The 25230-nt window shown below is 60.4% G+C and overlaps 6 protein-coding genes across 6 annotated transcripts; all 6 read right to left on the bottom strand.

The window, feature by feature from the left end:
- Window positions 1–873: 873 nt before the first annotated feature.
- LBRM_28_2760 (putative 40S ribosomal protein S17) lies at window positions 874–1305 on the bottom strand (the record flags this gene model as incomplete). The annotated part of the gene is made up of 1 exon (XM_001566252.1): window positions 874–1305. One exon carries the CDS (start codon window positions 1303–1305, stop codon window positions 874–876), a length of 432 nt encoding a protein of 143 aa, XP_001566302.1.
- Window positions 1306–2110: 805 nt separating this feature from the next.
- On the bottom strand, window positions 2111–5152 carry LBRM_28_2750 (hypothetical protein, unknown function; the record flags this gene model as incomplete). Its single annotated transcript, XM_001566251.2, has 1 exon — window positions 2111–5152. One exon carries the CDS (start codon window positions 5150–5152, stop codon window positions 2111–2113), a length of 3042 nt encoding a protein of 1013 aa, XP_001566301.1.
- Window positions 5153–6452: 1300 nt separating this feature from the next.
- LBRM_28_2740 (conserved hypothetical protein) lies at window positions 6453–11156 on the bottom strand (the record flags this gene model as incomplete). Its single annotated transcript, XM_001566250.2, has 1 exon — window positions 6453–11156. The coding sequence occupies one exon, from the start codon at window positions 11154–11156 to the stop codon at window positions 6453–6455; it is 4704 nt and encodes a 1567-aa protein (XP_001566300.2).
- Window positions 11157–12291: 1135 nt separating this feature from the next.
- On the bottom strand, window positions 12292–14871 carry LBRM_28_2730 (putative DNA repair and recombination protein, mitochondrial precursor; the record flags this gene model as incomplete). Its single annotated transcript, XM_001566249.2, has 1 exon — window positions 12292–14871. The coding sequence occupies one exon, from the start codon at window positions 14869–14871 to the stop codon at window positions 12292–12294; it is 2580 nt and encodes an 859-aa protein (XP_001566299.2).
- Window positions 14872–16963: 2092 nt separating this feature from the next.
- Window positions 16964–18892, bottom strand: LBRM_28_2720 (conserved hypothetical protein; the record flags this gene model as incomplete). The annotated part of the gene is made up of 1 exon (XM_001566248.1): window positions 16964–18892. One exon carries the CDS (start codon window positions 18890–18892, stop codon window positions 16964–16966), a length of 1929 nt encoding a protein of 642 aa, XP_001566298.1.
- A 2220-nt stretch (window positions 18893–21112) lies between these two features.
- LBRM_28_2710 (putative acyl-CoA dehydrogenase) lies at window positions 21113–23002 on the bottom strand (the record flags this gene model as incomplete). Its single annotated transcript, XM_001566247.1, has 1 exon — window positions 21113–23002. The coding sequence occupies one exon, from the start codon at window positions 23000–23002 to the stop codon at window positions 21113–21115; it is 1890 nt and encodes a 629-aa protein (XP_001566297.1).
- Window positions 23003–25230: the final 2228 nt, after the last annotated feature.

The raw sequence follows: 25230 nt of genomic DNA, 5'->3' as shown, positions 1-25230 counted from the left end.
TCAGAGGTGGCAGGTAACGGCGACCAACAAACAAAGAGGCCGGGAAAGACACCATCAAAGGTGGCTCGAGGGAGAGGCAAACCACCACGCATCACCACGAACAACTCATCGGCCTGTCGAAGCCTACCTGGTGTACAAGGTGGAGAACAGGAGATAGCGCGAGCTGATAAAGCAGAGCGACTGCCTCCTCCCCCCCCCCTCCCTCCCAATCACCCAGCGGCAAAAGCCGGGAGAGAGGGGGAGAGGGAAGTTGCAGTGTGGGCATGCGGTGCGTACGCTGCGATCCACATACCAACGCGCGGATGCGCATGTGCAATGGCACTGCGACAGCTCGCTCTGTGGGCGACGGTGCGTGGGTTTTCAGGGGCTCAGAGAGGAACCGCGCTCCTCTGCTATGTGGCAACCATCACGACGACGACGATGCAGCATCATCAGTGCGGGCGCACAGAGCGAGAGAGAGGCAGGGAAGGCTTTGAGAAATCAAAAGACTAGAGTAAATGAGGAAAGAAAAAGAGAAGAAACGACGTAGCGGTGTGCTGGGAAGGAATCGACTGACAGAGGGGAGGGGGCAGACGCAGTCCTTCTTACGAGCTGGCAAGCGGTGCGTGCGTGTGCCCCTTGACATCCTGGGTGAAGAGAAAGGAGAAAAAGAGAGCTTAGTGCCGCGCGAAGGAGAGAGCGTTGGCGACGCAGATGGTCACGCGTGGCTCCGCTGCTGACGCTGCGCGTCCCACTCCGCACATCAAAGCACCCTTCTCCACTCACCCGGTCTAGCATATGCGCTAATGTTTCGCTGCCTTCACAAAGACGCACACCCGCTCACCTGAAGAGTACGCACGCAGACACACACACACACACACATCGCCAGCGCACCTACTTGGCGTTCTTCTGCGGGCGGCGGCGCGGTGCCACCTTCAGCTTCGTCACGGTGGCATCAGCACGCTTCACACGGCGAGGCACGCCGATCTCCAGGCGCTGCAGCATCTGCATCGTCTTCTTGTCCACGCTCACGCCTGACTGGATCACCTTGTCCACATCGGACGTCGCGGGCGCGTGGTCCATGCGGCGCTCGCGCTCCTCCTCCTGCAGCTTCAGCGAGATGCCGCGCACGGGGCCGCGGGCCAGGCGCTTCATGATGTGGGTCGCGTACCCGGCAATCTTGTTCTTCAGCTTCTTAGACCGAGCAATCGTCACGTCCATGACGAGGCGCTTGTTCTGGTAGAAGTCGAAGTTCAGCTTCGAGTAGTACTTCTCCACCACCTGGCGGGAGGCACGCTTCACGGTCTTGGTGCGGATTTTGCCCATAGTTCCCTGCTTGATCGTCAACTCTTTTCTCTTGGCTCACACGCCGTGTGGTGCGCGCATTACGTGCGCGTCGGTATTTGGGTGGTGAGGGAGACAAGGAGTAAGGGGGAGGGAGGGGGGGGGGACATGAAGGCAGAAGAGTGGAGAGAGAGAGGGGGGAAGCGCCTCAGTAGACCGCATGAGATGCAAAAAGGGAGAACCGCGAAGAGTGTGACGGGAGAGGCCACAGACGATCTGCCCACGTCTTGGGATTGAATGGCACGCGTAACGGAGTAAATTCACTTCGCGTCCATAACTACACTGGAAGGGCTGTAACCAACGGATGCACTCCTGTACGCGTCGGTCTGTCCTTGGCAGGGTTTGGTGTTGCTGAGAGAAAATGCCCGGGAGTGGGTGGGGAGGTGTGTAAGCGAGTGAGTTGCCTGCAGTGTTTCTCTTGTCATTGATGCTGCGCTGGTGACAGCTCACCGCTCTTCTCTCTGTGGCCGCTGAGACTTGGCAGGTGCACTGGAGACAGGACGAAATCAAACTCGACGCGGGTGAACGAGAGAGAGAGGGGGGTAAATGGAGGGGAACACCATGACGGCATGCCGCTCCAGGACACATAGCCTCCCCCCTCCCCCCCCAATTCGGTAAAAGGCAGTGCCACCACGAGGAGGAGCCGGGAAAGCTCTCAGGCGCATAAGCGCCAAAGCCGGCGCGCACAAACTCCGGGACACATACACACGCAGACCCCATCCCCTCCCGCCTGCGACCAAACTCGCCACACGTGAATATGGCGGCGCCTTCTTCTCGGACCCCCGCTTCACATGTACCACGTCTGGTAGGAACCGTAGAAAAGATCGATGATGTTGCGGCCAGAGGAAAAGTCCTTCGTGGCAATGAGAGGCGCCGGCATGCGTAGTGCCGCAGCGGCGGTGGTGGCAGCATCGGATGCACCCCTAGCCTTGCTCGCCTCGTGATCGCCATAACCCGCCCCTCCCACGCGGAAAGAAAGTGCGGCGGGAAAGTCAGCGCCGCTACTGCCGTGCTGCACCTCCGCAGGCGTTGGGACCGGCAGCGGCGGCGAGGGACCCTCTCTCTGCTCTGATGAGCCATCGTGCGGCTGCTCGGCAGAGGTAGCTGCAGTGGCCACTGGTGGTCCTACGTGGCGCGGACGGCGGCGCTGCTGGTGCACATGAAGTCTGCGCCGACGGCCGCAGTCAAAGACGCTTGGAAGCAGCCGCAGCCGCTGCGACTTCGCAGGAATTGCGCCCGTCCAGTGCGACTCCCAGAACAGGAGGCTGCGCTGTGCTTCGAGGACGCACCCGGCAAGGTGACCCTCCGTCTCTGCCACGTTCAGCATGGCGAGCCGAATGTCCTCGAGCAGATAATGCGACGACAACACGTACTTGCCCACCTCGGCGCGCATCTCATCAAGGCGGCACAGCAGCGCAGGCACATTGCGCTGCTGTGGGGACTTACTCTCCTCGACCAGTTTTTGAAGCTGGAGGTGAAAGAGCTGCGTGGGGTTTTTGTGCGCCGGTGTCGGGCACGGATGGCCCATGACGTCCGCCGTCAGGAGCTGCTCAATCACTTCATTCGAGAGCATGCCACGCCCGTGGTTCAGGTTGGCCCCTTCGCGCAGGCACCGGGCGCACTGGCAAGGTACCCCATGATGATGCACGAACCACTTCTGCCGAATTTGCCACGGCCAGTGCTGCGGGAAGCAGTCGTCGAGTGCCATGGTCAGCTCCTCGCCCTTGCAGATGAAGCGGGCTGTGAGGATGCCGCGTAGTGTGTCGGACCAAATGCAATTTGGCTCGCAGGAGTGCCGGAAAAGGAGCCGCTCCATGTAGAAGGTGCTGCAGCGGCTCTCAGCGTGGTTGACAGCAAGGAGTCGCACCATGAAGAAAATTGCGAGGAGATGGTCCGCGAGGCACGGCTCCTCGGCAGCGGCAGCACAAGAGGTGGTCGTGGCTGCATCAGCGAGGTCGTTATGCCGTTGGTCACCGCATCGCTCGTTCTCCCCGTCTTGCAGCAGCGGGACTGACCATGTGGTACCAGTCGTCGACGCTGGTGCCGCCACGGTAGACTCCAGCACGTTCACCCACACGGCAAGAGTATCGGCAACCTCAACCGGCAGCGCATGACGAAGGCGCCGCTGCACCCCACGCTGAACCTGCGCCCGCACCTCCGCCGCGCTAGGCGCGTTGCTCCGTAGACCGCTGTATACCGTGATGCAGAGCGGCAGAACGCGGCGATGCAGGTCTAGCACGTTCCACCCGCCGCCGGCGAGAACGTCGCCGAAGGGCAGCAGGGTCTCGGCGTCGGTGGATGGCTGCATAGCAGCCAGCGCCGCTGCACGCCGCTGCAGCGCCAGACGAAGTGCGCACTCGTGTCGGTCATGGCGATCTCGGTAAGCCACCGCGCACGCCGCACTGCAGTACACGACGCCGTGGCACGTGGGGCAACCAGTGGGCGAGGCATCAGAAAGGTGCACTGGGTTCAGCTCTCTGCCACACGCGTTGCACGTGAGAAGCGGCGGCAATTCCGCAGTGGCCAGACCCCCCATCGAGAGTCCAGCGCCGCCGCCGCCGGTCTGCGCGAGCGAAGACGACAGGGCAGTCAACGACAAGGCGCTCTCCGCGTTAGAAAGGCTAGCGGGGTCGACATGCAGAGATACTAGCTCTTCTTGGGTAGAGAACAGCAGCGGCGCCGCTCGCGCTGCTGACGGCGCTCCACGAATAGCCACAGCTGGGAGGTCCGCTGGCGGTACGGGTAGTATGTGCTGACCGACAGCAAACGGCTCCGATGCGCGGGCAAGGGTGAGGCCGCGAGGAATTCCACCCCTCTCGGCGTGACACACACGCACGCGTGTGTGCTGCCGTGACAGAAAGTACTCCAGCGGCGGTGTCACCGGGGCATGGCTGCCGCTGCTGCTCGTGTTACCAATGATGCTGCTGCTGTGGTTCGAGGTGGTGGACTTGCCGGCAGCATCGTTCTCCGCAACAAGCGACGACAAGTCAGGCGATGGCAAATCAGCCGCCTCGCCCCATGCGGCACGCTGGCCTTCCTGAATGGCGTGCAGAATCAACCCCGCCTCAGTCTCAGGAAGTCCCTCGACGAGGTGGCCCTCAGGTACAGTGACATCAGCGCCGGCGCTGCTCATGTCAGTGGCGCCTACGACACCAATGGAGTGACGCTCAATTTGCACCGGTGCTAAATCCAGTAGCGGCGGCGCATCGCAAGCGCTCTCCTCCAGCACGCTCAGCTCACCGATTACCTGGTCGCCATACTCACGCTCTAAAGAGAGAGCAGCCGACAGCAGCTGCTCGCTCACCCACCGCACAGCTATCTCCACGTAGGGGCCCACAGACACCTGCAGCGCCCCTTCAGACAAGAGAATCGCGCGGCACAGGTACTTGTGAGCGTCGTCAGCTGTACACACCACATCGCTCAGCTTCACAAAGTACCGCCGTGCATCACGGCGCACCTCCTCGCCTGACCGCGGCGGCATCCTCGAGCTGCTTTGCGCGTCCGCTGCCTGCTGCTCTGCCTCCTGCTCTAGCAACCGACTCACAATGCACATTCCTATCGCGGCGTACGCCTTGGGGATAATCGGGTAGATGGCGAGTAGCTCGCGAGCTGCCTTGACGCACTCGTGCCAGTCACCCGCTGAGTGGTAACAAACGCACAAGTTGCCGGCAACCTTGACGAACTCCTCCACGGCGAGCTTTGTCGAGAGCTGATCAGCCTGGAAGCGATCCACGGCGCCGCGGAACACCCGCGCGGCCTCAGCGAAACACCCGGCCTCAAAGAGCTGGCCGCCCTCCAGGTGCAGCGCACGTACCGTCTTGCCTGCCATAGCCGCCCAGCGTTGAAGACAAAGGGGGAGTAAAGACGCAGCGCAGTAGCGTGCGAAGAGAGAAGAGAACGCGGGGAAGGCATCCAATACACATACATATATACACACGTGCAAGCCGCAATATCTGAGAGGGGGCGGTGTTAGGTGATCGGTGAGGTCGTTGGCGAGGGGGGAGGGGGGGCGGAGGAGAGTAGCAAGAGGAAGAGGCGATAGAGAGGTGAGACAAGGAACACACCTTCACACACGCACGTATACACAAAGAGGCACACGTCATACGCTCGGGAGAGAAGGTGGAGGACATCTTTTGCCTCCTCACGTCGCCACTCGCTGCCATGAAGCAGGAGCCACACGCCACTCTACAGCGGGCCTCTTTCCAGGCCCATCGCCTGCTGCGAAGCAGCCGCAGGCACGCGCCACAGCAATGCGCCGACCCAGTCACCGGCGCACCACCACCACCCCGGGGCGGCGCAGGCCCCCCACACCAGCGGGCAGCGAGGGCACGGCAGGGCACACCCGAGCCACGCGGACACGGTCGCGGGCCGCTCCGACGCAGCGCCCTCCACGGCCTGACCGCCGGCATCAGTGGCGATGCATCGCACTGGCCTTCCCCACGTCGTGGGCACCTGACCCTGTCACCCCCAGAAGTGGTCTAGCATCGGCCGGGATGGGGGAGGGGGGAGGCTGCTTGGCGTCCGCCCGCACACACACACACGCACACACAGAGCAGGGGGTCAGAGAGCAGAAATGCAGAGACAGAGAGAAAGCCGAGGAGACAACAGAAAGAGAGGAGGGAGAGAGAGAGAGAAACGCTTTCCAGGGTCACTGTCGTATCACATCCATACGTTCACGCAGCGGCCTCTGTGAGCGACTACTTTGGCGTGTGGGCATGTGAGGTGGCGCGCAAAACGGCAGAGCGGATTATGAAAAGGCACGAGGAGCGAAGGTGATTTGGATACGGTTGGGGGAGGGGGGTAGTCGCAAAGTGGAAGCGCGGCAGCTACCAAGTGCACATCTGGCGTGCGCGCAGCGCAAAGACGCAGACGCGTTGGTGAGGCGAGGCATTGGAAAGAGGGGGGCGACGAGGGGCAAATGGGGGCGAGGAAGGGGCCACGTTGTATGCGCGTATCGGAAGGAGGGCAGAGGGGGGGTGGCCTAGCAGATGCCTTTTCCATTTTCATTGCTGGGCGACAAGTCGGGCGCTGAGCCCCATTCAACACACGCGCATCCGACTCCCCGCCCCCCCCCCCACGATAAAGGGATCCCCTCCCTCTGTCTGGTGTCTGTGTTGCAGATGTGGTGGCTACGAAAGCTCCCGTGCTCCAAGCAGCTCCTCGCTTAGAAGGGCTCGATACACAGCCTCAGCGACCTTGCGCGACACAGGGCGACTGGCATCCTGCAGCAAGCAATCACGCAGTGCAGCTTGCACCTGATGCCGGTGCTCTGCCGGTCGCTGCTGCAGTACCTCCAGTGCTGCCGGGGCGCCGATGGCAGTGAGCGTCTCAAAGGCCTCACGCCGCACGTCAAAGCTGCCGTCGTTCATGCCAAAGACGACGCTACGCAGAGCCTTGGCACCGCAGCCCCGCAGCCCAAATGCGGCGGCGGTTCGAACGGCGACGGAGCTGCTCTGGAGCAGCAGTTCGCATACGTACAGCTCCCCGTGGCCGCCGCCGTACCGGCAGAGGTACAGGCACAGCGCCTTGAGGACGTTGGTGGGTAAGAGTGCCGCCTCCAGCACGGACGTGAGCACAGTAAAACAGGTGTTTGGCTCCTCCCCCTGGCAGCAGCCGGCAGCCTCATGGGCTGACTGAATGGTGTCAAGTAAAAAGGCGGCGACCACCGCAGCAGGAGCAGCAGCGCTGCTGACTGGCGACGTCGCAGTGGTGTGGTGTCGATGCACCACCTCCGCCAGCGCCCGCACACACAACAGCATCGTGTCCTCTTCCAAGGCGCCCTGCGTCACAATGAGCTTCCCCAGCACCTGCACCAGCTCATCGAGCAGCGCATCGGCTTCAAGAGAGTCGCCACCGTTCAGCTTCGCGCACGCCTCGTGTACGTCTACCTCAGCCAGCTGGAAGGCGCACCAGTGGTGCACTTGCGGAGGTTGCTTGGGGTCCTGCAGGAGCTGCAGCAGTGCTCGCACACCGCCCTGTCGCTGCTGCGCAAGACACCACACGACAGTGGCACACTGCAACGGCAGCTGTGGGGACCATGTGGCAACCGCAGACGGGGACTGGCTTAAACCCCTCTCGTCTTCTGCCAAAGGGTCTTGAAGTGCAAGGCGGGTTAGCAGGAAGTGAACAATAGAGGATGGGTCTGCCGTCAAGGGACCAATGCGTGAGAGCCCCACACACGCCGCGTGCCGCACCCGCCACAACGGCGAGTGCAGCAGCTCCTGGAAGACGGGGAGAAGTGCCGCAATGCAGCCGTCCACGCAAGAACTCGAGGCAAGGGAGTTCACGCACACAGTGCCGGCAGCAATGGCCGCTGCAACGGTAACATTTTCGCTGGCGTCCACCCCTCCTGCTCCATTACAGGGGCCAGGACCGGTTGCTGGAGGGTCACCACGGCTAGCTTGGGCGGCAAAGCGCCGCATCGTAGTTGTTTGTCGCAGGTGTAGCTTGCGTGCCGAGCTTATAAAGAAGTCCGTCACAGGCTGAACCACGTGCACGCGGGCCTCTGGGGGCAGCGAGCTCAGTGACATGAGCGCCTGCTCTTGGACCAGCGCAGTTGCGGGGCGCGCCAAGAGGGCGTGCACCAGCGCCGACTCCAGAGCGAAAAGCATATCCTTCTCCCCTGCAAAGAAGCGATGAAGGGAGTACGGGAGAAGTGGAAGCCGCAGCAGCCCCTGCGCAGTTGCAGCCTTGTCATCGATGTCACAGCTGCCAACATTGCCTCGTTGATGTGGTGTAGTGTTGGTGATGTCGTCAGCCAGCACCCGGTGCAGGCCACGGCGCAGCTGGGATAAGATGGGTGAGTAGAGGCTCAGCGCTGTCGGGGTAAGGACAGCGCTCAGCAGGCGCGCGTTCAGAGCATCATTCAGTAACACCATGATGTACGGGTATGCGTGTGTTATGCGAAACTGGTCGGTGCGGAGGTACGCCAGCAGCTCGCATCGTGCAACCTCCGCGTCTACCATCACGTGGGTCGGTCGATACGGCGGTGGTGACTGAAGGTAGAGGAGATGCAGCCCCGTCGGTGCTCCTGTTGTCGCAGTAGGCGAAAGCAAGAGAGGATCGCGACTCCAGAGCGGCCGCAGCTCCTCCATCATCGGCGATGCCGAGAGTGAGGACGCTGTGGAGGAGGAAAAGTCATCCGGCACGAGCTGGAAAAGCGAGTCTGCACCTCCGCCCGCGCCAAACTGACGCATCGCGCCAGCGGGAATGCACACGGCGCTTGTGTGGCCCACGAGCTCGAAGCTGTATGTACTGAGCGCGTACGCCGCCGCTGTCAAAACATGCGCCCCCTCCGTCTGCTGCTGCACTATGCGAATCACAGTCTCTAGTCCTTCGGCACCGCCCACGGTGCGTATCGCAAGTCCAACGAGGCGCACATCACACACCGACGCCGGCGACGGTGGCGGCAGCCAGAGAAGTAGCTGCAGGAGAGTAGGAAGAAGCGTGAATGCGACGCCGCCGAGGCCGATGATGGCACACAGTACGCTGTTATTCACCGCTGCAACCCCTTCACCAACGCCCTCCGCATCCGCCTCTGTTCGTCGGAGTGCGTTGGCAGCGACGGCCTTGCCTTGGTTGCGATAATTTCCAGCACCGGAGTTCACCCTCTCTGCTGAATGGACCGCCATCATCGACTCCAGGCGTGTGCGCAGCCAAGGCACCACAATGTACTCGAGTGCGCTGGCTTTGTTGAGCAGCAGATCCATGGCAAGGCAGTCCACCACAACGGACTCTGTCGCCCTCCTAGAATATTCGCCTCCGCCCCCGGCCGCGTCTTCTACCTGAGTGCTGGTGACCCAAGCTTCGCGCATGGCAGCCAGCTCCTTGAGCAGCTGATGTGAGCTGGCGGCGTTGACGCGCTCGAGGTAGTCGAGAAAGGGCACCGCATTCCTGTACGCGGCAGGGAACAGCGGTATTACACGATGACGTGCATCGCGTGTGAAGTTCTGCCCTCTCGAGTTGCTCTGTGATGGCCTGTACGAGTCACAGCGCTGATGGTCGATGTGAGCAGCGGCTCGCTGCACAGACCTGTCCTCGACGGCACCGGAGAAGTCACGCAGGGGGAGCGACTCGTCTTCTCTAGGGTGCCCTTCTTGGCCAATACTTCCCTCTCCACCGCTGCCAGGGAAGAGGTTATTGAAGCGCAAACCATCGCTGCCTTCACGGTCGCCATTGCACCCGCTGCCATCATCACCGACCCCCTTGTCGCTGCGATCCGCGGGAGCTCGAGGCGGGAATGGCCCCGTGTCGACGGCATCACGTGGGGACGGCATCACGTGCGGTGGCAGGTGGCAGTCTCTGCTCAAAGAGGTGCGCTCCTCTTCCTCCTGCGGTTGTCGGGCCTCTGCCGCGTTTGCACCTCTGCCGCCGTCCGCGCGCACACTGGGGCCGGCAGCGGTGGAGAGAGGCGACAGGTCGCCAGAGGGCGGAGGGGAGGACACTCCACACAGAGGCGCCACAGCTGCAGGGGCAGTCGCCTCTCGCTGATGCCGCTGCCCAACCGAACGAGATCCTTGAGGCAACGCTCCCAAGGGGCGCCCGACGCCGTGGGTGATGGAGACATCCTTCACGGGCGCGGACGGGGAAGCCGCGGAAGCGGCGGCTATCCTGTGGCGGCGGGGCTGCTTGTCGCCCACGCCATTCCTTGACATAGGCAGCTGCCAAAGTGGGTGTCGCCCACCGTCTGCAGCCGTGACATGAGAACTACTGCTGGCAGACTGCACATCGTCGTCCGGCATCGCCATCAGGGACGAGTAGTTCAGTGACGAGGGCGTGGCGACAGCTTCCGCTGTCACTGAAGCATCGACGGAAGTTCTGAGGCTCTGCGTATAAGTTGATGCCGCTTCAGTCCCGCAATGGGCGCCATGAGTAATGCGCCGGTGTATGCGACACAGAGCGTCTGTCTCAGCAACAGCAGCGCCATCCAACTGCGCTGAAGATGGTTGAACAGCGCCCCAGCCCTGTTGCGTTCTCCCCGTCAGCCCCGGGGACGCAGCGGCAGCGGCAGCGCTTGCCAGAACTGCGTGCATGTCATCCTTGTCAAAACACAACTCCAACGACGAAGATGCCTGGACAGCAGCCGCGCGCGCTGCCTCGCTGGTGAACAAGGACGGCAGGACAGCTGGCGATGGTACTGCCGCGCGCACCGGCGGCGAACGGCGCAGCGGTCGTTCTGTTGAGACCTCTCTGCGGTACCGGTGATGAGGGAGGGGGGAGTTGGACGAAGACAAGAGCGGCAGAGAGGCGTCGTTTGTGCGACTGAGCGGCGGCGGTGGCGGCACATGTTGATCGTGGCCGTCGTCCGCCATGTACTCTCCAGAAAGCAAGGAGTGGTGAGGCTGAGTACCAGCACTGGTGGTGGCAGCTGCAGCATGGCAGCCTCCTTCAGCAGCTGTCAGCTGCGAGAGTTCTCGTTGAGGTTCATCGTGGCTGGGTGAGTCAGGGCGGAGATGCGAGCCCACAGGTGCATAGGTGTACGAGTGCTTTGAGTAGCCGCGGTAGTGAGTCGCCTCAGCAGGGGGGAAAGAAGACAGCTCAGTTACATCCATGTTCGTCAAATCCTCCCAGATAATGTCTCCGTGACTGGTGTGCTGCCCTCTCCTCTCTGTGGGGGGCGGCGGTCGGGATTCATGCAGACGTACGCTACGCCCAGCGGACTCACCCCTCGATCGAAACGGCGGCGACGCCAGTTCGCTTGTCCCGGGCTCTGCACTTCGTGCGCGAGGGTGACGGTCGCCAGAGATAGGCAGCGGGTTGGTGATGCTCTCGGCACGCAAGACATCGAGTTGGCGCAGCACCGCGTACGCACGTGAGAGGCCGGCGGTCGTCATGGCTAGAAGACGGTACACGTGCAAGTGGAGTTTGTTTCTGTGCTTGGGAGTGCAATCACCTCTCGCAGTAGCAGGAACCCGAGCAGCGGCGGATGTGAGCGTCCAGTTGAATGCCTAATGAGCATGCAGCTGTGCGTCGCTCTCTCTCTCTGTGTGTGGGTGTGATGCCTCTGCTCTCGAAGCACGGGTGGGTGGTGTTCCGGCTGATGCACGCTCACGCACTCGCATGTACGTGCAGTGCGCACAGCTGTGTAGGATGGGGCACGAAGGCGAGGTGAAAAACAAGTGAGATGGAGAGTGAAGTGCGAGACGCGCCGAGATAAAGGCAAAAGGCGGGGCGCCTCAGTCGGCCGCTGTCTCCGCTCGGGGTAAACGCCGTGAAGGGCACGCGAGTGGGGAAGTGAGGAAGTGAGGAATGTGGTGCATGAAGGAGAGAGAGAATGGGTGAAAAGGGTGTACCAGCGAGTATGATGAGGCCGACGGAGTTGAGTACGTAGTCCCTGCTTGAGAAGCACTTCGTCTCTCTTGTAGATGTGCAACAGCAGAAGAGGAGTGCTGGGTGGTGGTCAGCGGAGAGACGATGGAAAGCGCAGGAGCGCACACAGAGGAAAGCAAGAGTGCTTTGCTAATTCCGCGCACGCCTCTCGTTCAGCTCTCCCTCCTTCCTCCTTCCACCTAAACCGTCCAACTCATCGCCATCCACCGCAAGCATCGGCTGTAGCAACTAAAGATGGCACAGGGAGAGAGGGAGGGACACTCGTACCCGCGTTTTCTCTCTCCCTGTGTGTGTGTGAGGGGTGCATTGAAAGTAACGTCCATAGAGGCAGCAGTAAGAGGAGCAGTGCCCCCGCATGGCTCTGCGCTGTGTGCGAGTCCTTCATTCCGCGCACACACGCAACACAGAGCCAAGCAAGGCGGAAACGAAAACGCTGAAGAGAAAAGAAGTGAAAAGACCGTCGCGGAGGCTGCGCGAGGCTGTGGGTAGAGAAGAGCCTCAGAACAGCTGTGGTGCTGCGGTTGTCACAGCAGGGAGTGGTAGGGGGGGGGGGAGAAAGAGAGGGTGTGCCCTCGCGAGAGAATGAAGCGCCGGTGCATCCCCCGCTCCGCAACACACACTCACACGACGCCTGTCCCGTTAGGCTGGTGTAGAAAAAAAAACGCGCTGTTGTGTGTGTGGGTGTTGAGACCAAGAAGAGCGCGCAGTCGAAGGTGGAAAATCTACGACATTCAAGTTTCTCGCGTCCTGCAGCTTGTTGGAGAACTCCAGTGCGCTGCGACGCACAATGATCATGCTTGGCTGGACGCGGTAAACAACAAGCTGATCGAGCTTCCGTACTCTCGAGCACGCGACGTAGATTAGGTGCGCGCAGTCAAAGAACTTCTCGCAGTCCAACACCACTGTACCTTGCAGTGTCAACCCCTGCACCTTGTGCACCGTGAAGGCGTAGCCGAGTTGCAGCGGTATGGTGAGCACCTCGTGGCCGTAGAAGTAGCTCTGCGCCGTGCCACCGAGGGTGATCGAGATGGGTGGAATCTGCACCACCTCCCCGCCAAGGAGGCGCACAATGGGGAGCTGTGCAAACAGCTTCTGTTGACACACACGCTGGAACACGGCGCGCGCAGAGCGGTCGGTACGGCGCGGGAAGAGGTTGATGTCTGGTGGGGCAAAGGCCTCAACAATACCGACGCTTCCATTCGACACCGTTCGTGAGAGGTTGCGATTCACCATGACCCGACACCCTAGCTTGAGTCGCAGCGGCGCAAGGGAAAGGGCAACGTCGGAGCTTGTCATGTCTGCAAGCGCCATGGTCACACTCAGCGGTACCATAGAGGACGGCTCCTCCTCCAGCATCGTGACAACGCGGCCGCCGAGTCGCGTGGCGACGGCGGTTGCAATCTCCTCCCACTCAGCGGCAGAGAAAGGTGCTATGATGCGACGCGTTCGCTTCGTCGCGAGAGTGGTAATCGGCCTGCGCAGCGTGCTCACCGAGATGGCAGCGGGGGCACCGCTGTGAGTCGGGTTGACCACGAGGGCCGGCACGTCGCCCGCAGAAAGTACCGAAGGCTGCGTAGAGGTACAGTCCTCGCCGCTGTCAGCACTGCCAACGCACCCACCTCTCGTTCCAGACGTGGGCAACTCTCGCTCTCGACACCGCAATCGCAAAGCGAAGCGCGTCACCAGCGCCCCCTCGGCTCGCACGGGCATTATGACGAGCTCGTGATCCGCGACACGCGGCGCAAGCTCTCTCTCACCTTCATCCTTGCGATGACCACCGGCGCACACGTGCTGCGACTCCTCGTGAATCATCTCCAGCAGGCGCTCTCGGTGTGGCATGGCAGCTCGCATACCGTCAGCGTCTCTGTTTAGCTCCACCAACGCTGAGTGCGTGAAGGTTCCACACAACTGCAGCGGTCCACGCTGCGGGGTGAAGGTCATCTCCTGCGTCGTTAGCTCACTCAGCTTAAGGTCATTGAGCTGCTGTGCCTCGCGGCGTCGAGGAAAGAGGTACGTGACGTGAGTGCTGTTCGCTGGTATTGGTCTATCGAGGGCAGCGAAACACTTCGTGTCGAAGCGGCCATGCCGTAGATCCTCCAGCAGCCTCATGAGCGGGTCGTCCGCAGCGTGTCGCATTGGAGTGACGAGGCGCAGTGGGACCAAATGCGTGAAGGCGGCACTTTCGTACGCCGGTAGGGTGTCCTCGCGTGAAAGCTGCAGGAAGTCGCCGCACGCGATGAGTTGCAGCCCGCCGAACGGTCTGTGATGCATGCGAGCCAGTCGCGCCTCCATGTCGAAGGCGTCTAGCATGCATGCATCGAGCAACGAAACCTCGTCTATAATGACTACATCGACGGCTCGCAACGCATTGGCGTCCCACCGATGCGGTGCCGCGTCGAGCGGCGCATTGAAGGCGTGGTGGAAGGTGCAGCCGCCGAGCTGAACGGCCGTTACGCCTGTGGTGGCCGTCATGGCAACCCGTAGCCCCATCTGGGAAAGCTCGCGGTAGATGTACTTGAGTAGCACTGTCTTACCCGTCCCGGCGCTGCCGCCGACGAACAAATTGAAGCCGCTCAGTGCCAACTTTACCACGTGGCGCTGATCCTGAGTGATAGCCATGCCTACTGTGCTGGGGTCCGTGGGGGTGTCGAGCTTCGGCGGCATGTACGCTGCGCTCAGACGGCTGTAGAGCCGCTCCAGCTCCTTGTGGAGGTACGTGAAGGCGTCGTGCCGCTCGAGGAGCTTTGCCACGCTCGCCATCCAGTGGTCGGGTCCATGTCGCAGGAATGGCCGAAGCAGCTGACTGCGTGCCGATGTCATCGCCTCGCCTACTGGCATAAAGGCTTCTCCAGATGCACTGCACTTCGCCGATAACTTTGCACGCGAGTCTCCCGTCCTTGTTTGCCTAGTGGCTGGTGTCAACAACTTTCTCGTTTTAGCAGCAACCTTCGAGACTCTGCGCTCCTGCCGTGCCTGTCGCTCCTGTCGACGCGCTGCCTTCAGTTGCTCAGCTGACACGATTTTCTGGAGCGTTGTCATGTACTCCGCAGGGCTCCATTCAAGCTGCAGCGGGTTTGACACCTTTCGATAGAAGCCAACGCTACACAGCAACTTGGCGGCCAAGGAGCTCGTACCGGTGAGGCGTCCGTTGAAAGGGTTCACGAAACTTTCCTGAAAAAGATTCGAGTAGAGTGCGTGGGTTGCCGTGATGGGCTTCATGAAAGGCGATTCAGCATCCGATACGGCAGTCGTACACGGCGCAGTAGCAGCAGCAGTAGCACGACGACCATCATCGGGGCCGAGGCGTGGGCAGAGAAAAGTGAAAGCTGTCGGCTCCTTCCGTGGCGGTGCGAACTCCACCGGTGGGTGTACGCGAGGCGGCGCCACAGGAGAAAAGAAAGAACGGGTACTCGGGGCGTCACGGATCGCAGCGGCGCCGGCGTCCGCTTCCACGGCCCCCACAGAGGTGTCGGATAGTTTCACGTGGCGGCTATCATCCCTGTCGTCACCATCACAGGCGCTGGTACCGGGGTCAGTACTACCCGTAGTTTGCCACTTTGCACTCACAGACATCGCCTCCCAGTCGGCTGCAGCCGCCGTGCTCTCATCCTTTACAAAAGGGGGAACAGCCCCCGCTGTGTCGCACATCGGGGCCTCGTCAACGGAGGAGGGGGTGGTTTGCCGCACATTTGCCTCGCCCGCAAAGAAACCCGCCGCGCCGCTGCTGCGGCCAGTGTCTGCATGAAAGGACACAGTGAACTGCTCCGATCCTTCCATGCCCTCGTTCAGCCGAAGAGAGAGACCGCGAACGGCGCTGGTCAACGCATGCGAGGAGCAGCAGTCGGTGCCGTGAATAGAGTCCGACCATGGTACCAGTAAAAGTGCTCGCAGCCCTCGAACAACAGAGTGCACTGTGTGATGCCGAGCGGCACCAAAATCACACCCACGAAGGCGCAGGAGACTCGTCCGCGAGTACATCGCCCCTCCAACGCACACTGTGGGCTTCTGCTTTGACGCACCTCTTCTCTGCTCCGCCTGCCCTTCTCTCTCCCTCTCTCTCTCTCTGCGTCTGCCGCGGCGACTGTCACTCCAGTCGTCGAAAGAGAGAGCGCCCGCCTTCCCCCTCTGGCCGCCCAAGCGCACCGAAGAGACACGCTGGGAGGGACAGAGAAGACGGTGCGTCGGTGCTGTCCGGTGTGGCCCTGACAGATCGGTGCCGTGGATTGAAGAGGCAACCGTCTGCGAGTTTCTCTGTGGGTCGGGATAAATGAGCGGGCGCCGCTCTGTCAGTGTGTGTGTGGGCGGGTGTGTGTTCCCCTCTGTGGGTGTGGGGATCTCTCACGTAGCAGCGCCGGGGTCTTGAATACGGTGATGGTAACCGCGCCACGTAGTCACAGGCGCACACAAGCGACAAATCGTCCTCGCCTTATGATGAACGAGAAGGTTTGAAACGAGGAAAAGAAAAGGCGACACTCGAAGCAGAGGAAGCGGCGAGGAGGTGAGAGAGATGAAAGAGATGAGAGCTGCAAGGTGAGGCGCAGAAGGTGCACGACCCAACTCAAGTAGCATTGCTATCGTGCAATGCCCACAGATGGGTGAAAGGAGAAGTAGAGAGTGAAAGAGAGAGAGATAAACGAAGGAAGGCACCCGACGTCCTCTCCGCCCCTCCCCCTCTCGTCCTCTCTCTCAGCACATCATTACATCATGCAGCGAGAGAGTGTTCACCCACATATGGGTTTTCTTCCCATAGCGAAAATGGCATGAAGAAAAGCATGTGCGCCTCTTGCGTGCATGTGTGTGCGTCTCTCTCTCTGTGACAGGAGGGGTGCGCATGTTCGGCTTCCGCGTGTCTGGGCGGATGTTTGTGTGCACATCGCAGAGGACACGAGCGCGTACCGCTATCCCCACCAGTGCTGGTCCTCTGTTTTTCCCGCTTTGTAGAGCGCCGCTGTAGCTGCACGCACCCGTCAGCCTCATTAGTGTGCCTCTATAGGCGGCCAATGAACAGCCTGCTGCAGCACCTTCACGTCAGCTCTTGCCGCTGCTGGCGTGAAGGAAGGGAAAGGAGAACGTGCTGAGCGATGATGGGGTGCTGCCGTTCATCCTTGTCCCACACTGAGGTTCACCAGTGTTCTTGATCCTTCGCTCTCTGTGTGTGTGTATACGGTGGCAGTTGATGCAGTCTTCCATAGAAGCGCATGGACCAACACAGAGAAACAGAGGCGTCTCAGCTTTTGCAGGCAACGGGCGAAGGGTGAACAAGAGGGAGAAGTCCATCATCTGACTCGTAGAGAACGAGTTCCTCGCTTGCTCAGGGGGAAAAGGGGGAGGCGTTAGACTCGCCAGCGCGTTGCACCGCCTCCTCGAGAGACTGAGTTGGGAACACGTGCCGTGCGCCGTAGCGCTGCCGCAGGTGCTGAAGGGCCTCCTCGTTGATGAGCAGCTGGGGCACGGAGGCCCATCGCACGGCAGGACGCATCTGGCACACTGCCACGCATTCGATGCCGTAAACAGAGAGGTTTGGATACGCAATAGCGATGTGCTCCATCGCGCGCTCCTCCGCTTCCTCGGTGTGAATGGTCTCTACTGCTGGGGTCTGTGTGGTGCTCTCGACGTCATCCTGTGCAGCAGCCGACGACGGGACTACAAAGGCCTCGTTCAAGAGCTCTCGCACGAGGTCTGACACAGTCAAAGATAGATCTCGCACCTCACGAAGAACTACATACCAGCACGCCGCCTCCGACGGGGTTGCTACGCCGTCGTAGCGACGGAACAGGCGTGCCTCGGTCAGATCACTGAAGTCGATGCAGAAGGCGATCTGGTCGGCCACATGCGCCGTCTGGCGTGAGGCAAACTCGCGCAACCAGTTCGTGTCCTTAGCACTGAAGTCGTTCGTCGCCGCCATCTCCGCCACGTCCTCTGCCGTGAAGACCTCGCTCGCGTCCTCCTCGGTTGCGCTGCTGCTGCGACTTTGAGTGCGGGAATGTCGGACAGCTCCGTCGCCCTCATCCTCCTCGCGATCGATCTCCTCCACAGCTTGCTCACCACGACGCCGGCCGCCAGTTTCGCCCCCACCCTCGGCCGACGACGCCCCGTCGCGCCTTCGCTTGTGGTGCCTCGCCGGGTCCGCCCTGGCCCTCACCTCCTCCAAACACCAAATGGAGTGACGGGTGCAATGAGTGCAGTAGTGGCTGCACTTCCATCCCTGCGGTGGTCCATCGAGTCGCACTCGTGAGCCGCAGGTTCGGCACACCTCGTCGTACAAATTTATCATGGCAGCGGCTGCCTTGGCAGCACCCGCTGCCGCCGTTGCCTTTGACCGCGCCATTGCAACCGCAATCGTGGACGTTGCTGGCGACAGCTGCTGAGACGGAGACGAGGACACCGCGGACGCTGGCCCCGCCGTAATGGTCAGCGCAGAGGAGTCGTCTGGTCGGCTCAAGATCTCCTCGAGTCTCCCAGGAACCGCACAGCCCTGCCTTTCCGCAGCGTCACCGTCCTCACCCTTGATACCGGCTTCAGCCAGCAGCAGCTCCTGTTGAGAGTAGCCCATGTCCGTGGCATGCCGGTACTCGTCCGTGGCACGGCGAAACCGCTCGATTTTCTCGAGGGCGTCCTCGTCAGCGTAGCTTCCGATGTCGCCGACTGCCACCTGTGCCGGGTTCGCCGACCGTACGTAGCGAATCTGGAATTTGCTCTCCTTCCACAATACCTTCTCGATGATGTCGTCGAGGTTAACCTGCCGCGCCGCCTCGGGGTTCTGAAAGAACAAAATGTCCTTCTTCAGGTGCATCACGCGATCTGCGCGGTCGCCGGCGGATTCGTGCGACAAGTTGCATTTCTCAGCCAGGGAGTGGACGACCAGGCGGTCCAGTGAGGAGAGGTTCGGCAGCTCCAGCTCATATTTGGACTTGTCCTCGATGAAGGCGAGCAGTAGGCGATGGTAATGCCGCACAAACTGCATTCGACTCTCTTTTGCGCTCAGCGCACTCGCCTCCGATGGGGCCATATCCGCGTCATCCGCCGTGTCCCTCCGAAAGTGGAGCCCCTCTGCCACGGCCAAGGAGGGGGAGGGTGGCGTCGGCTGCGCCTTGGGCTGCGGGCATCGGCTGGATGAAGACGAATCATCAAGAGTCCGTCCCTTCTTCAGTGCGGCCTTGCCAGTGGGATTGACGGCGCGATTGCGAATCGACTGCCTCGCGCTCTCCAGCATCGCACGCATGCTGGCACGGAAGTCCATCGCTGCAGCCACGGTGTCTCTAACGCAGCGTACAGTGCGTGTGTGGGGGGAGGGGAGGAGGGGGCGTTTGTTGGATGCGTCTGAAGTAGGCCCAATCGTCGGTTCTGTGCAATCCGACCCAAACTCAGATCACGTGGTGAGTGCACGTGAGTTGGACAACGCAGGAGGAGACGAGGGCCAGAGAGATGGAGAGAAGATGTGGTCATTCCAGTAAAAAGGCAACGAGTCTGGGGGGAGGAGGTGGTGACTGACTCACGCAGCTCACAAACATCGGCGAAGGATTCCCTGGCGTGGAGCGGGGGGAGGAGGGAGAAGCAGCCACGAGGCACACATCGGGGAGAGAAAGGGGGTGATTATCTGCCGATACGCGCGCACACACGGAGACACTCGTGGAACAGCCATCGCGAACGTACGCCACTCGCCTTCGCACATGCACACCTACCATTGTGGTCATCTACTTCGAGTCCCACACGCACACATACAAGGGCACGGAGACATTAGTCCTTGTTCGCCAAGTCGCTCATGTACTGTCACAGATATACGCAGGCAAGTGCGCTCAGGGGATTCGAGAGAGAGAGAGAGAGAGACACCGCCGCTAGACATAACAAGCGAAAAAAACAGAAAATTGCTCAAAGGAGAAAGAGAGAGGAGGGAAAGAGAGCGAAATGAGGGAACAGGAAACAGAGAAAATGAAGAGAAAAGCAGCAGCAACAGCACAAGCATGCAGAAGCGCTTGAGTTCTTCAACATATACATGTGTGTGTGTGTGTACGCCTGGGCGCCGAGCCGAAGCCACCAGAAACGTCGCCCCGCAGGGTACGAGCGTACGCCTGCGCGCGCACCTTTACACCGATTGCATCATTCTAAACCAGTACGAGGGAGGAAGGGGGAGAGAGACAACTAAATAAAGAAAAGCACGTGCAGAACTGAGATGAAACAAAAAGCAAAGGAGAGCGAAGGAAGGGAACAGGGCGCGGCAATACAGGACGGACGATGGGGGAGGGGAGGAGAGGGGCAAAGAACAAGAAGACGCGCTGAAGCCGTACGCGCCACGGTGCGTGTCTGCATTTTTTGGGCCTGTGCTTAGGGGCAAAGGCGCCCCTCGGAGTCTTTGGATGATGCAGAAGAAGGCAGAGCCCAACGAAACTCAAAAAAGGACCCGTCAAGGAAACTGGGCAGACCTCCCCAGTGCACCGTCATGAGAGACCGTACGAAGGAAACGCAGAGGAGCAAAGACATCAGGCATGCGCTGAGTACCGCATGGGAAGCAGACCGCTAAAGAGGGGCGGGAAGGGGGTATAAGAGCACATTGTGTGCGTGCAGGCGCGCGCCCACGTCGAGCACCGCTGCCACACAAAGCCAAAGACAAGAAACCTCTTCGGGAAGCCTCAAGCGACAACACACACGCCACTCGACAGCGGGCCTCTTTCCAGGCCCATCGCCTGCTGCGAAGCAGCCACAGGCACGCGCCACAGCCTGACCGCCGGCACCAGTGGCGATGCATCGCACTGGCCTTCCCCACGTCGTGGGCACCTGACCCTGTCACCCCCAGAAGTGGTCTAGCATCGGCCGGGATGGGGGAGGGGGGGAGGCTGCTTGGCGTCCGCCCGCACACACACACACACACACACACACACACACACACACACACACACAGAGCAGGGGGTCAGAGAGCAAACGAAGAAAATCAAAACACGTCGCTTTTTCTTCCAGTAAAGGAAGGAGGAAGAGGGCCAATCATACTCGCGCAGCGGACAGAGAAGAAGAGAGACGAACGAGAATGCCGAAAAACTCGAGTAGAGTCTCATTTTTCGTGCGTGGGTGCTTCTCCACCATCCGTGCCGTCAAAGCCGGGAGAGGGCAGCGGGATCAGAAGAAACAGAGAGGAGAAGCACCGTCTCCTCACAGCGTGCAGTAGCGTGATCCCTCCATGTTGCCCCTCGTGCTGTTGTGCAGAGGAAGGAAAGAAAGCGACAGGTACAGGGGCACACACATACTCGATCCCTCACTGGGCGATATCCGGTGTCTAAGCTGGCACGTCAGAAGGGAGGAAAAGCGGGCGAGGGGCGGCACGCAGGCACAAGATGCGCTGGCCACTCTGCCGAAAGGCCTTTGAACGCACGTCATACATGCGAAATGCCACAAGCAAGAAAAAAGCGTCCCCGCACGGTTACCCCACGCTGACATCGTTCAGCAACCACGCAGCGCATGGGTCACCCAGTCAGATGTCCCAGTTCTCCTCCTTGTACGCGCACAGAGTTGGCTCCGCTTGCATGATCCTCTTGTGGGCTTCCACGCGCGGCAGAATGCGCGTGAACACGTACTCACACGTGTCCAGCTTCGTCTGGTAGAATCCGTCCGCATCCTGGCCTGCTGCCACCTTGCGCTGCGCCACCTCTGCCATCCGCAGCCAGTAGTACCCGAGTACCATATACCCCGTGTACATTAAAAAGTCCTCCGACGACGCGGCGACGGCGTCGCGGTTCTTCAATGCCATCATCCCGATCCTCGTCGTCGCAATCCGCCAGTGCTTCTGCATCAGCCACAGTTGCCGCGCGTACCGCCCCAGTGCGCCGGTCGAAAACAGGTGCGCCCAGGCAAGCTTGCTCACACGCTTCCCAAACCGCTTCGCCTGGTTGCCGCCCTTCGTGCTCAGCACCTTGCGCCCAATGAAGTCCAGCGCCTGCACGCCGGTGGTGCCCTCGTAGATGGTCCCGATGCGTGAATCGCGCAGTATCTGCTCCATCCCGTTACCCTTGATGTACCCGTGCCCGCCCCACACCTGCAGCAACCGACTCGCAGCCTCCACGCCCCACTCCGTCACACACGCTTTCGCGATTGGGGTGTAGAAGCCGATCTCGTGGTCCAGCGCCGCCGCCTTCACAGCGTCCGTTGCAGCAGCGTGCATATCCAGCAGCCGCCCAACGTCGGTCAGCAGTGCACGCCCACCCTCCGCAACGGCCTTCGCAAACAGCAAATTCTGCCGCACGTTCGCATGGCAAATGATCCGGTCTGCTGGCTTCTCCGGCTCCTTTGCGCCGCTAAGGGCGCGCATCGACCGCCGCTCGCGTGCGTACTGTAGTCCGTTCTGGAACGCAAGCTCCGCGTGGCACACACCCTCCAGCGCACACCCCATTCGCGCAGCGTTCATGAACGTGAACATCTGCTTCATCCCGGCGCTCGGCTCGCCGATCAGGTACCCCACAGACTTGTCGAAGCTCAGCTGGCACGTCGAGCTGCCCTTGATCCCCATTTTCTTCTCTAACCCACTGCACTCCACGTTCTTCGCAGCCTCCAGCGACCCGTTAGGATTCACAACATGCCGTGGAACGAGGAACAGTGACAGTCCCTTCGTCGACGGCAGTGAGTTTGGCAGCCGCGCAAGCACGATGTGAATGATGTTCTCCGTTAGGTCGTGGTCGCCGGCGGAGATGAAGATCTTCGTGCCGGTGATGTTGTACGACTTGCCGTCGCCGGACGGCTCCGCCTTCGTCTTCACCTGCGACAGGTCTGTCCCGCACTGCGGCTCCGTCAGGCACATCGTCCCACTCCACTCGCCACTCACAAGCTTTGGCAGGTACTGGTCCTTGAGCTCCTCGCTCGCCCAGGACATGAGCGTGCGGCAGGCGCCCAGAGAGAGTCCGGAGTACATGCTGAAGCCCCAATTTGCTGTCGCCATAATTTCACGCGTCGTGAAACCGACCGAGAAGGGCAACCCCTGCCCGCCATACTTCTCGGGCTCATTAACACTCGTCCAGCCACCCGCTGCGAGCGCCTGGTACGCCGCCTTGAACCCCTTTGGCGTCGTCACATGGCCATCCTGTAGCACACAGCCTTCACTGTCGCTGGATTCGTACAGCGGAAAGAGAGTCTGCGTCGCAAGCTTCGAGCTCTCCTCCAGTAGCGCATCCATCAGCTCTTTTGTGACTATGTTGTCAGATCCACCAGCAGCACTGTTGCCCAACTCCTTGTAGTGGTCGTACATATTGAAAACCTCTTCGTACAGAAACTTCATGTCGCGGATGCGCGGTGTGTAGATGAGGCTGCGCGCAGCCACCGACAGAGCAGCGGCACGGCGGGCCGCTGGAGATGAGCCCACACGACGGAACATGATGCAGCAGCAGAAGGCGGATACACGATCAAGAGAGAAAGGAAAGTGAGCTGTGTGTCCCAAGTAACCTGGGAAGAGGAAAAGGGGGGAGCGTGAGGAAGATGGCGACGAGAAGAGGCGCGATTGATGAGAGACTCTCTTTTTTTTTTTCTTGCGCTACCCCCTCCGTGTGGGTGTTCCCACAAGACAGAGCACGATGGGAATGGGGGGGGGGGGGGGGGGGAGTTAGTGAAGGAATGAATGCGTGTGCACACGTGCGCATGGGTGGGTGGCAGAAACCGGTGGAATGGGGAGGATGCGGATGGCGAGAGAGGGGGAGAGGGACAGAAGGGGGGGGGGGGGAAGTAGATGCACAGGGATAACAGACGGTCGTTTCATGCATGCACGTCTGTGCATACGAGACCTCGCACACCTCTGTGCAAATAGAAAGTGCCCAGTCGCGCGCAGCAACACTGCGAGGTGAGAAACATGTTGGGAGCATTGAATGAGGGAAAGGGAGGGGGGGGGGGGGGCGAGCAGCAGCAGCAAGAGAGAGCGGGCAGGGTCGGCATTGCGCACATGTGGCCCACCGTGTGTTACACGGGGGGAGGGGGGGTACACGTCGACTCACACACCTCACGTCATAAAGCACACGCAAAAGGTGAGTTCGCATACTACGCCTGCCCCCTGCTAGAGGTAAGTTGTTACCCACTTTGGGAGCAAAAGAGATAGTGGCATACATGTGACAGTCGATTGTACTGCTGCAGGTCCCGCCATGCCCATTAGTCCTCTCTCTCTCTTTCGTTTTTCGCTCGAGCCCGCTCAGCCCACGACACCAGTCAGGCACGGCACTGACCAAAAGTCGCGCTCAAGGCTGTGTGTGTGTGTGTGTGTGTGTTTTGTCGTTTTCCTCAGTTACGCACAAAATTGATCACTGTACTGATAATTATCGCTTCTTGTTAGTCCTCAGAAAAGAGAGAGATGAAGTGAAGCGGTGACTGGATTAGGTGAGCTGGGGGAACCTCGGTACGTGTGCGCACACACACACACACGCCCTCCCCTCCCTCGACTATCTCCTCCGCTTCTCTTTGCCCTTTTTTTTTGCTCCTGCGCTTGTTAAAGTGAGTCCCGGATTATGGTCTGCCACCTCAGTGTATGGCATCTCAGAGCCCAGCGTCCCCACGGTTTGTGGAGAAGCCAAGCAGCCTGCAGCCCGCCCTTGGGTATACGGCTCTGAAAACCCTTGATGCCGGAGGAGAGGTCTGGGCTGGCGTCGGACTGAAGAGAGGTGCAGTGATGGTCACGCTTGCTCCCGCTGACGACGACTCCTGTCGATGATTTTCAACACATATACGCACCCCGCCTACTTCTCTTCTGCTCTTGCTAAGCGGCCGTGATGCTCAACTTGATCCGGTGCCTGGCCCGCGCTGTATGCCGTGGCATTGGAGTAGGAATGCACAGCACAAAAGGGGGTTGGTTGGCTCGGTTCCTCTGGCACAGCCGTGACGCTACAGAGACGTAGATGAACTAAGACTGCCTACGTCTACTTCCGAACCTCTTCGTGGTGAAGTGGGCACGTTAAGGGAAAAAGGCGGTTACAATGGGAAAGGACCACACGCACGCACGCCTGGGTGGGCGCCGAGATAGGAAAACAGCGAACCAGCGAGTAGGGTGCACGCCAGCATTTGCAGAGAGAAGGAAGGGCGCAGAGGCGCATACATCGTGAGGGCCCCTCGGGCAAAGGAGAAGCAAAACAACAACAAAACACCCCCGGAAGGACATAGAGAAAGTGCTGAGATGACGGCGCCTAGAAAGGAAGAGAAGGGGGAGGGAGGCACAACTGAATGAACTTCGGTCGCGTGACGGCAAAAGGCGCACCAATCAACCGATAACGTCCTCTCGTCAGCGCATACACGTAACTACGGCAACATCAACACCAGCAAGCACAAGAGGTACAAGCACCCTTTCCCAGCCTCGAGAGGGGGGGAGTGAGATAAGCACATGTGAGGAGAAAGGAGAAGACTGAAAGGGAGCGAGCAACATAGCGCATTGCCCACGGGCGAGATGAGCGCAACAGATGAAGGACAGGGTAAGGTGGGTGGTTTAGGATAGGTAGGCACAGACACAACCACGCACACAACACACAGAAATCGCAACAAGGATGCGAAAATGAACAACAACCCAATGAAAGAAACAATACTGAGGAGCATGAACAAACAAAGGCACAGATGGGCGGAGTGCTACTTAAC

The sequence above is a fragment of the Leishmania braziliensis genome, chromosome 28 (genome assembly GCF_000002845.2).
Source record: "Leishmania braziliensis MHOM/BR/75/M2904 complete genome, chromosome 28".
NCBI classification, from domain to species: domain Eukaryota; phylum Euglenozoa; class Kinetoplastea; order Trypanosomatida; family Trypanosomatidae; genus Leishmania; species Leishmania braziliensis.
This window is presented reverse-complemented; position numbering and strand designations above follow the sequence as displayed.